General features: G+C 36.7%; 1 protein-coding gene across 5 annotated transcripts in view; it reads right to left on the minus strand.

The window, feature by feature from the left end:
* Window positions 1-268: 268 nt before the first annotated feature.
* SFSWAP (splicing factor SWAP) overlaps window positions 269-12391 on the minus strand; it is a 33287-nt gene continuing 21164 nt past the window's right edge. For 3 of the 5 annotated variants that reach the window (XM_083874009.1, XM_083874011.1, XM_083874012.1), the window contains exons 14-19: window positions 10783-11048; window positions 6584-6739; window positions 5580-5705; window positions 2660-2830; window positions 2007-2079; window positions 269-675 (exon numbers count right to left, since the gene is read on the minus strand). In XM_083874009.1, the coding sequence (XP_083730135.1) occupies window positions 610-675; window positions 2007-2079; window positions 2660-2830; window positions 5580-5705; window positions 6584-6739; window positions 10783-11048 (858 nt within the window). In that variant the 3' untranslated portion in view covers window positions 269-609. Of the gene's footprint in view, window positions 676-2006; window positions 2080-2659; window positions 2831-5579; window positions 5706-6583; window positions 6740-6779; window positions 6871-10782; window positions 11049-12391 lie in introns of those variants that run through there. The other 2 variants (XM_083874010.1, XM_083874013.1) reach the window with 2 other exon arrangements.

The following is a 12391-nucleotide window of genomic DNA, read 5'->3' on the forward strand; positions in this document are numbered from 1 at the left end:
ATGGGGCTACTGACCATTAGTTATTGACTTCAAAGGGCCAACTCTTCACATGAAGGCTCCCAGATCTTTCTAACTCATGGACAGAAAATCACATCCTTTGTTCAAAAACTGTCTACGAATGACATCCAAGTAAACAGCTTAAGAGAGTCAGCAGGCAAGACAGCTGTCAAATTCAAAAGCAGAAAATAATAAACAAAAACCCCATCGATTTGTAACAAAATCCAACTGCAAACAATTAAGGACTCCAGAAAAACTCTAGCTAATGAAAGATGTTTCCTTCTTTATTATTGTGTAATACTTTTCACAGAAACATAGTATTTACAAATATACACATATAGACTGCTGATCATAAAATGTTATTGAAGAATTAGTCAAAAAAATCAATTTACAAAACCCAAAAACTTTTCAAAGATATTCTGGCTGAAAAAATTTAATGAAATTTCAAGGAGATGCTTCTGTACAGAAAGATAGGTTTTAGCTTCTTGAGTTCTGGTAAATCAGGCGAGTTGTGAACCAAGTGAGCCAAGCTCAGCTGTACATTTGAGATGAGGCAGTTCTTTTCCAATTGTTCTTTTCACACAATTTCTTGATGGTCAGTTCCAACATGTCTCAGGAGGCACTGGTTTGGATGTTTTTGGAAGCTGCAAGCATTGCTCTCACTTTGGCCATAAGATCCTGTAGAAAATAAAAGGAAAATGATCAGACATGTCTGAGCTTTGAATAAAACTGAAACACATGATTGCAAAAACCCACATGAAAGGGTTAGTGTGCATTTCAGTCACAAGGGATACCTGGAGTCATGACCATCAAATGTTTAATTCCTAGGCTAAGTGTTTTGGAGAAATAATTCAGAGAAAGTTCCTATGGCAGCAACGGAAGTCTGGTTTTACCAAAATGCAACAAAGTGCTCTGCATAAATATTTCAAGCAGTTTCTATACAAAGTACAGAAATCACATCAATTAAAATGGAAAAACTATGACTGTATCTTCAAAGAAATCCTGTAATGAACACACAATTTCTAACCACTGGAGTTTTAATAGAGGAAGAAAAAAGAGAAAAAGAAAAGTGAAAGAGAGAGTGATGGTAAGGAAAGAATGTAACAATTACTCTAAAACAGAAAGGATTTTTTTCTTGCTTTGTAAATCTGAACCAAAAAATTTGCACCGCAGAGGCATTTTCTCATATGACAGAGGGACTGAAACCAAACAGACTCTGTCTTGCCTGAGCATCCAGTTGGAACAGCATTACAAAAAGAAATGTAATTTCATGTAAACAGCATTGAAAAACTGGATTGCAAAAAATTATGACAAAATAAAAAGCGTGTATCAGTAATGCATCAGAGTTACTTAAACATTTGTTCACAAATGCAATATAAATAAATTCCTTAGTGCTTTTAAAGCATTTTGCATCTGAAGTTCTCAAAACACCCCAGCAGGGAATTTAGCATCATTATTCCTTCTGCTTTACAGATGGAAGGATCTGAATGAGAAAATATACTGACTTGGTTAGGGTCAGCCAGCACAATGGCAGCACAACAATCTAATAATTAGTTAAAGTCCATTTTTTGGCACTGTTAATGATAAAGAAATGCTAAATTTATCTGTGTTGGGAAATATCTTGCAGATTCACCTAAGTTTCATTCCTACTTTTTACTTTTTACAAATAGCAACCAAGAACTGCATTTTGATACAGTAATCGTTCCTTCTCTCACAGCTGCACTGCAAACCAGCAGTCCAATATTAAACTAGGAAATGCTATGCCATAAACAACATTTAACCCAAAAATGCATAAACCAATGGCCTAACCTGGTTTGATTAAAAGTGAAAGGACAGCATCTGAGAAGCAACAAAATTGTTGTTTCCATAAACAAAACAGATTAAGAAAGACAATGAACATGTGTCGACATCATATGCGAAGTTCAGAATTGCTCAAGGTGGTAAGAGAAGAAAACAATATGCTGGACATAGTTAATTACACAACATACTCTGAATTTGCCTATTTGTACCTGAGTGATTTTACTCTGCACTGACGAAACAATTGCTGAAGAGATTTGGCCATCTTTTTCCTGAGAAACTCCCCTAAAAAACAAAATTAGAAATTTATAGTAAAAATTTTGAAAATGCATTTCACTCACCATCTTGATTTGGGTTCTATTGTACATGTCTCTCATATGCTAGTCAACAGTTCTCTCAGTCAACTAGAGGATGTGAGTCAGGGTCAGAAAAACCACTCGTACAACTGCTCAGACAAATCTGAACAGCAACCTGAGAATTTTTTAACAAGACTGTTCTATATTCTAGAAATAATTTAATCATGAATCTTGACACACGTTACAATTCAAACCACTCTATTAAAGTTCTACTTCAAAGAGTTATCCCATTTCATGAAAGCTTCCAATTTCCAACTTAGAAATAAGTCACAGAATTTTCTGCACCAGTTTTCCTGTTAGAGTAGGTCAAGATGTTTACTCCAGAAAGCAAAAGAGATCCAACACCTTCATCAGACAGATGCAGACAGTGCAGTGCTCCCAGTGACTTTTACTCTGGATAAGCACACATTGCACACACACAGAGCTCCTCACCCCACGGCTCTGGTCACAGACACCCTGACAGTCAAGGGACAGCAGCCCTGCTGTATGGCAGTAACAGAGCACGGTACCTGGAGCGTTCCTGGCTGGATTCCCTGCTCTCCACAGGAGAGACACTAGTTGAATGTACAGAATTTTTGTGTGTGGATGGTTTGTCTGGTGACATGGATGGTGAGGGAGACCTAGCTCTGGATTTAGTACGTGATCTAGACCGCCTCTTCTTCTTCTTTTCATGGGGACTTCTGTGAGAAGAAAATACTTTATTGAAGATTATTTAAAGCAGTATTACACTAGCTAAGCTGAAGTTACTTTTCACACTTCTGAAAGCTTATGTACCCTCTTCTACAGATGTTTCTCTTGCACTCAGCAAGCATTAGTCTTACCAATACTGCACGTTTACGATTGTACAAAATACCTTCTCAGAAGCTCTTTTTAATATATTACATTAGGCAACTACTGGCCCCTGAGGTTCTCACTGGGAATGCTGCTTCATGGCTGCACAGCAATTACTGGTCAGTGTTTGACCGTGTGCAGGACGACAACAAAAAGCCTTGCATTGGAGATTTGCAGAATAACTTTGCTAGAGGGAAGTTCCTTCCCTAACAACATCAGACACTTAGAATGCAATAAGAAATGTAAGAGTTTATATCCCTGACAATTTTCCTAGCTCACAAAATAAACAAAACATGGAATTATGGCTATGTAAAATATCTACAAGGCAAATCCACAGTTTGTTTGGTTTTTAAAAGAAAACAAACTCTTCCCTTGTTATCCAACCTGCAACAAACCACAGGATCAAAATTTTAAATGAGCTGTTGTATTGCACTCAGACTAATCTGGACCTAGCAGTGTGCCTAAGTGCAAACTCTTTGTGACCTGGAAATTAGATCCACAAATATTTGTCAGTATGAAAGCTGAAACAAAGGACTTACGGGTACCTGATGTGTTCATTACTGACAGCAGGTAACAGAGATGGTCACCTCATAGGCAATATTAAGCTCAAAGAGAATTCAATTAGTAATATATTAAAGATTAAACTATCAAACTTTTTTACCTGGTTATGAACTTATGTCTGTATGATTTACATACTAGTATTGATATTACTATAATTAGAATAACTAGAGCAATGCCTTAATTAGAGGTAGGCAATACCTCACTGTAGGCATCTCTCTCTAGTATGCACTCCCAGAAGTCTAATAAGAGTAATGTTGTTGAAGCTTCTAGAACGTCTTAAAACACTAAAACTTTTAGCCACTTTTTAAATATCACATTCATCATTCCTTTACGTTGATTTTTCATGGGAATGTTCAACTTTAAAAGGTGCTGTGCTGTAACACACTGAATTTCAACATAAATAGCATACAACTCAGATGCTTAGAATTTACCCCACATTTTTAATACAGAATTTTTATACAGAATTTATTATATAAAACTTTTATAGAATTTATATATGTATTTTATCTAAAATTTAACATTAAAGACTTAAAATTGCACTTTTCTTGCATAAATAGTGATTAAGTGGCAGACAAAAACCCCCACAGCCTCTAACATTTTCATGACTACAAAAAACCATCAGCTACAAAGTCAGTTATTCATTGACTAGCTATGTACTTTAATTGCTTAGTTTCTTAAAACATCATCATGAAACCAAGCTGTGAACAGATTTCATATTTAAATCTTGAAAATCTTGGCAAACATTTGTAATGCAAGAAAAGTATTTTACCCTAAGCTCTTTCACTGTTTTTCATCTCAGATTATGATGAACAAACAGAACAGCTGAATGATGAAGAATCTGTTCCATAATTGAACATGGAAACTGGTCCATCACATTTTTACTTGAAAATTTAACATGTCAGGGCTGAAACAGTTTTTGATTTAATTTCTGCAATCAGAGCTGCAAAATATCCTTATCTATGTTTAACTACAATACTCCTCCTTCAGTCTACATCTTCCATACTTACTGCCATATTTTAGTGTGCCACTTTCTGCTTTCCTGTTTGAGGCATAACAGTTTAAAATTTTGACCTATATAAGCAATATTATTCATAGAGGAATGCAGTTTGTTTCACAATTACCATTATAATTTACAACCTGGAGTGGCACAATTCTAAAAATACTTTATAGTTTAAAATGCTGAATGGTCAAGCAGCAGACACACCAACACAGCATTAAAAACAGCATGGGGATGTGAAAAACAATTGTTTTCTGCATTTATAAGAAAACAAGCATTTTAAGCTTTCATATCTTTTCTGCTTAACCAAATTTGCATGAATTCCACAGGAGCCTCTATTATCTTCATTTGATGAACGTTAAAAACTAAATCAGTTGAAGTATACTTAGGAAGTTCTCAATTATATCCACCACACATCACTTAATTACAGGCTATCAAGAGACAATAGCTTTTTTTAATGAAGCTGAAAGTGATCTCTTTCTTTCTTATTCCACAAGACATACGGAGAAAGAAGTTGAAGACTAAATGCCTTTTTGATTATAATAGTTTAAGGGACCCTATATGCAGGGTGCTCTCAAAATGACACCTTGATTCATACTTCACATTCCAGTATGCCAGTAAAATAACTGCAAAATACCTGTTGCTAAATCAGAGTTGCCCTTACTTATGCAGATATGATGCGATGTCAAGCAAGTTGACGTCATAACTGCACTATGACCTGTGCAGAGGTCATACAGCTTGCACAAGCACAGCATGAGAAAATGACCCAAAAAGAGGGAAATATGAAACTCCCAGTGAAATCTGAACTCTCGTGGCCAGCAGACAGCAGTGTATTAACATCCATCCAATTTGTCTGGACAGCTGCTATTCAAACATAGGCAAGAGCAGCAAAGAACAACAAGTGCATTAACTTTTTTTTTTCCCCTGAAAAAATTTTTTTCTATCAAAATAAATCTCCAGAACAGACCAAGGTTAAGTTCTAGCTCAGGAGTGTACAGGACATCAGCCACTAAGCCCGAGAGGCTGGCAGGAGGCCTTACTTGGAGCGGGGCCGTTTCCTGCTGTTCCCGGGACTGTTGCTGATGCGATACGCCGTGGGGACGCTCCTCTCGTCCCGCCGCCGCTCCGGCGTGTGAGCCCTTCTCCGGGGTGACCTTGAGCGTGACCTGAGCACAGAAAAAATATTCTAAAGTTTGCTTTTTGGTACTTATTTCAAAACTTTTACTTCAGTGGAATTGTGCTTCATCAAATACAAACACACCATCTTTCAAACACCTATTTTATACCAACACAGTGCATTTTAGGCTCCAAGACTTGTCAGCTACATCAAAATTTCTTGCCTATCCAAGACACTTGAGATGAAGTTATCCATTGCTTTTCGCTCCCAATAGGGGGCTAAAAAAAGGAATTATTTTTTGGTCTTGTCTGCTATGACAACTTCTGTATTATTTAACGGCAAAATTTTCTTTTAGTACAGCCACCTTTTGTGGCAACGTAGTTTACTAAACTTGGTATGCAGAAATCCAATTTGTGCAAAGCCTGGGACTGGCAGGCTTGATTTTGTCTTCCCAAATTACTGGTGTGTTTTTAGAACTGCTACCTCAGAGAGATAAATACATGTTCTTGATGCAGTGCCTCTCTGACAAGTCCAGGAAATGTACTAGCACAGCCAATATTTTCACCAATGTAAGTGACAAACAAACCATTATCGGTGTTGTTTGGCACTAGCAATTTGACTTGAAATATTTTTCCTAGAAAAGTGAGAAGGAGATCAAGAAGGGAAAATAGAAAGCATGCCCAGTTAAGATCAGAGATCTTCAGTTTCACACAATATAGATAATATATACACACCTACAAAGTCCTGAGCCATTTCTGTTACACCTACAACAAAAAAGCCCAACTGAAAAGAAAGTATCACAATGGCAGATAACTGTTGCAAATTAACTGCTTTGACACTTAAAAATCTGATCTTTACCAAGCCATTCAGAAGGATTAAAAAAAGGAAAAAACCGACAGATTATAAAACTTGGGTTCAGTCAGACACCTTGACATTTTACCAGGATTTCCCTCAAAAGAGCTCCAGCAGTCAGATCTTTTCATTGCCCAAGTTGCCTGATAATTTTTCCACTCTGCTGCTGCTGCCACTGATGAGCTGCTCAGACTCGGCTCCATGCTCAGTGTCGCTGTGGATGCTGTGAGTCTGTGATATGGAGGCACATACTTCACATTCAGACTAAAATGTCCTAGTTTTGGTATTAACTAGAATCCTGAAAAGGCTTAGTCCCTTAACCAAAAGCTGAACCTTAGTGAAACACGCCTGTATGGACCAGCCTAAAAAAAGTCCAAACAATCAGAAAGAAAAAGACATTAGCTTCATTTTTATGAACTGACATTTATTGTTCTACAGCATTCTTCCAGTCACCAAATATTAAGAACTTTGGCCATTTGCTTCAAACAATTAAAAAACAGCTAATCAGTTTTACTGCAATATATAAATTATAATTTTCATTAGACTGTAATTCCAGAAGGCACTTTATTCCTTTATGGCTTATGCTTAGAAAGGTCCCAAAAGTTCAAAGGGTTATGAAGCTTGGCATGTCTCATTACAAAATTGGAATTAAAATTACATGACTAGACACTGCCTCAGCAATAAGAAAATCACTTTTGAAGGAAGAAAAAATCCACCTCCAAACAATCTTTTTTAGCAAAGAACTTTAGTAGACTTTCCAAGTCCACTGAATTCCTAATACTGAGGCAAAAAGTCTCACACAAACTCTCACACAGGTGCACTCTATCCAAACTTACTGCAAAGTAACCTGTTAATAAAATATACCACTAAGTACTCCTAATAATTCATTAACTGGATATATTACGTGCCTTAGTACTACTCCATTACTAAACAGTATGAAGTAAAGCAGCAATACTGAAAAGAAGCTTAGACATTCCATCTCTAGTTCAAAATGAACATACAAATTTCACCCAATCAAATCACTAAATCATTCAGTATATAAGTGCTTTGCTTCCCTTCCTGCCCTCTCACACTCACAAACCTGTAGATTTATCTATGGGTAGGAAATAGAGATTGAGGTGAAGATGACTGCTCTTTACAGTCACACAGGTGAGCTGGAAGCACCCACTGCCCGCCCCAGGCACCGGCACCACTGCCAGGACAGCCCAGACCCAATTCTTTAATGGTGCTTTGGAGTCCACGAGAAATAAAAACAGTGACTCAGCATTTACTGCATTTACTACTAGGATACCAAAACCTTTGTTTTACAAGACAGATTTAATGAATATGCCCCATCTTTGATATTAAGTACTTACTTGTAATAAATAATTATCTCTCTGAGACTGACAGATCTGTTCTGCAGTACCTTACAGAACTTTGGGACACTGTTTACAGTGTACATGGCTTGTTTAATCTGTCGTGTAGGTCTAGAATTAAAATTGTATGATACCAGGAGCTTTACAGGAGCAATTCTGTTCCAGGAAATAACATGCATTTGTACAGAGAATTGCTATTAGCACACCACATGCCACAATTAAGCATTATCTTGGTTCTCTATATAGCTATGGTTTTTAAAACTTGTTTCTGTAAAATAGGTTTGGTTGTTAAAACACAGAAATGAATATGCAAAACATGCTCTGAATCAACTTCATGTTATTGGAACAGAATTTTTCAACTTTATTACTGCTGAAGTTGCATAAGAAAATATAGAAAATGCAACACTATCAAAATTGTATCTAATCACCAAAGACTATTCTTAAACTCGGCAGAGCGTCTAAACGTCTAACAACATGAAAATAAATGATAAGCAAGTGAGTAAAATGATATACAAAGAAGTACACTGCAAAGTTCACTCGTGGGATTTGTAAGAACAATATGCATTCTGGAAAAAAAGAATAAGATGACAAACCAAAAAGGAAGAGCTGGCAAAGTATCCTGAACATTCCTTGAATAAAGAGCAAAGAATGTTACTGCAAATTTCAGTGTTTACCTACACTTCCCACATTTTATTCCCCATTAACTTGTCACAGTAAGTTATATAGTAAATGTGATTTTTAATCTACATTCTGAACAGATTAAAATAAGGCAACAATATACCATTAGACTGAGGCATTCAAATAGTGGACAGACACTCAAAATAGGGCTGTTCCAAAGTAACTCAGCATCACTGTCCACACAGTAGTGACTGTCTCTAAGTGCCATCCACTTCATACAAGATGAACACATTAACATCCAGGAACAGTTTACACTTTATTCCAAGAGGGTATGGCTCTTTACATAACTATTCATTCAGCTGGAAGCTGTAATATCCAGTGCTTTGGGAAGCTAGGAAAAACCACTGTTCTAGGTGAAGCTGAAGAACACTGTCCTAAGGAAAACTGATCAGCAGAGATGTGAAACATGCCAAGCTTTGAATGAATCAACACAATGCGCTGAAATGATTTTATATGAAACAACACTAAAATAAAAACAAATAATAAAAAAGAAGACAAAAGCCAGTAATACCTTCTAGCTAGGAAACAACACTTGCCTTTTTTTGGCAATTGCAAAGGCAAGGTACTATTTTTGTCTAGACATTTGAGAATCAAAACACATCAGTATTTGACAGGGTTATGAATCAGCCTCTTGCTCTTGATTATTCTACAATTTTTCTGTTTCAGAAGCAAGATGTCTAACTTTGCAAATACAGTATGTTAAGGCATAGAAAACATCTTCAATAAAGCACACCTTCAATCATCACCATTTCTTGTACAAGGCCTTTCCTGTTCAGTTCTAACTTTTGTGAAGTTAAAACATGCAAAATGTTTCCAGTGCAAAATGTGGTGCTGTTCTTCTGTATAATTTTAAAATTCAGCCAGCCAGCATTAAGCTTATTGAACTTCTGAGGTTTTAGAATTCAACAGCTTATCAAGGAAATATGTAACGAGATTTAACCAGGTGTTGTGGTGATTCATGATTTTCATGCTACTATGTGCTTGTCATTTGATTTGTGCCAGGAGGCAAACTCAAGACAGCAAACACAGATTAGCTCCTGTAGATTACCTATTCTTGATGACTTTTGGTCATGATACAGCACAACATGACAACTTATTGTCAAAGGTCATCAAATAAGCAGCATGTCAGACCAATTGTTCCAGTCTAAGTTGAGCTCATTTAATTCCTGTCATCTCTGAATAGCAGAGATTTCTGCCCCAAAGTATTATTCTTAAACTCAAAAATCAACTATAAACCAGTAAGTTGTAACATGTTAACACTCCTGTTAGTGTAGTTAAGACACTTCATTAAATAAAAAAGCACAAAAAAACTAAAAGAAGTTTTGGCACACTGTCATCAGGGGCTAGAAGCTCTTTTCAGGCATGAGCTGTAGGCAGAGACACAAAGAGGAAGTAGTGTATGGTTTCACATGCATCACATACTTAGACAGCTGTGGCAGTATTTATATGCACAATTTGCTTGAACTACAAGCCACTTAAGTAGTTACACTGCTCCGTAGCCTGATCCACAGAATGTATCCGCAAAGCCCTTCCTACTGACCACAGTAGCTCCACTGTGGTAGAGCATTCAGATATGACAAATTCTACACACAGTAAACTTTGAAGGTGCCTAGATCCAGATATCTTTAACAGTGTCACTAAAACACAACATACATCATCTTATAGCTGGATAATTAGCATAGTGTTTTTAATCTCATTAATAATTAAGTACAGAGTTAACAGCCCTGGGCTACATTCTTCTGTGGTCTCTCTTTCACCCCTGTTTTCACTCTTCTTGGATTCCAGTCATATTTCTCCTGCATTTCATCCATCATAGTTTTACACTTGTCATTTACCTGCTTTGTTTTCTGCTAAGCTTTGCTGCTCAACCACTTAGCTCTCTATGTCTTATCTGAATATTGTCTAAGTTACTTTGCTCCAGTAACAGTCACATTCATTAGCAAGTTCTCTTCCTGCTATCATCACATTCTTACATATTATCACTAGGTATTTCAAAGAACATCAGGAAAAAGCATTTAAAAGTTTCACACTATGTAATCAGAAATTAATGATTCATTATTTCACTAAAATTATTTTCAAAAGACCTGTCACATTTGATCTCTATGTGCTACATACTGCCTTCAAGGTGACTGTGACCTTTGCAACAGGTATAAAAACACCTATGTAATGGAAGAAGTTAAAGATGTTTTACATGTTAACCCACACAAAACACTAAGGAATATGCTTTGTTTCCAAACCCACCTTGAATGCCTGACAGTCCTATAGGCAGTGGGAAGTGAGTGTTTTGCTTTTGAATGTGATCTAGACCTGGACTTAGATGATGAATGATACTTGAATGGCGATCGAGATCTTGACCGAGATCTTTTCTTGTGTTTTTTCCTTTTCTTTTCCTTTTCTTCATCCCTAGGAGGATCTCTGCTTCTGCTTGAAGGCCTTTCTGCTTGTTTAACTTCTAAGGTGGGTAAAGTTCTGACTGCAGTCACGGGACATGGTATACTACTGATACTCTGAAATCAAAGATAAACAAAGAACAGCGTTCAGTTTCCAAAGTTAGTCAAAGTCAGTGCTGCATTGGGATTATGTAAAGGGTGCAGAAGTAAGGCTGACATCTTCAAACACGTGCATCCATCATAATTTAATGGAGGCCTGTACAGTTCCCCAAAGATACACATACAAGTTGTAAAAGTTTTCATCTTAAGTTTTTTGAAGAAATGTGTTCTAAAAAAATGGGTACTATCAGGTATCTTTTACCCTATTTACATGTTTTACTTAAAACCTGGAAATACAATCAGGAACTACTGGCATTCAAAGCTAAGTTTTAGTGTCACCTTCTTCCATCAACTGTGCTGTTTGGATCACAACTTCAAGAAAAACAGCAAAATGGACCAGTGCTGATAGAAATTATGTCTGAACTTTGCAAAATAAATGTTTTAAATGAGAAGGACTGGGAAGATCACAACATTTATTAATCTCTAAGACAGAACAGGTCGATGTGCAGGTAATATTCAGTGAATAATTCCAGCTGAAGGAGATCAAGCAAAATCATACCACAACATTTTCAAATTATCAGCTTGAGGTTCAGAGAATTCTGCTCAATGCCTTTCTTAGAACAAGTCAGGCACTACAGATATGCTCCTCATTTCAAAGCCTGTCATTCCTCCAGCTGCCATTTCAAGGCAACTGAAGAAATCAGTTTCCCTATCATAATTTCTGCTCCACCTCCTCTGACACTTTAACTGTTTGATACAAGGATACTTACCATGACTAGAATAAAAATTAATACATTAAAATCTGAAACAACCAAATTAGAAACAGGTGATCTTTTCCTTTCTTTTTACCCTTCCACCATGAATACATAAAGACAGAAACTTAATGTATCTGAATAATCAAAAAGGCAGTTCTGCTTCAAGTTAGAGGCATGACACTTTTTCATGCTTTAACTGATAACTGCTATCACAATATTTACAAAACCAGCAACAAAACCATACTAAAGTAGCTTGCTTTAAAGATTATAAACATTTTACAGCATGATCATTTGAGTGACTGGTTTACCAGGGGCCTATTTCCAATTTCACAAACTCCACGAGTAACTGCAGACACCTCACAGACACTGCATCTCCAGTTTCCTAAGAGACCACCAGAGTTGACTTTCATTCCTTTGACAACATTATTCATCTCTTTACACAGTACCTGAGCCTTTGCTTTGAACACTACTGAATATGGAATAGCCCAGTCTGCCTTGAAGTAGGCACCTCTAATAGCTTGAAACGAAAAAGCTGTAGGCAAAGTAGTGTTAAGAGGAAAACAAGACAGAGAAGAAAAACCCAAGGTTTTCACTGCTCAGGTTCAT

The sequence above is a fragment of the Zosterops lateralis genome, assembly GCF_965231275.1.
Source record: "Zosterops lateralis genome assembly, chromosome: 17".
In the NCBI taxonomy this organism is placed as follows: Eukaryota; Metazoa; Chordata; class Aves; order Passeriformes; family Zosteropidae; genus Zosterops; species Zosterops lateralis.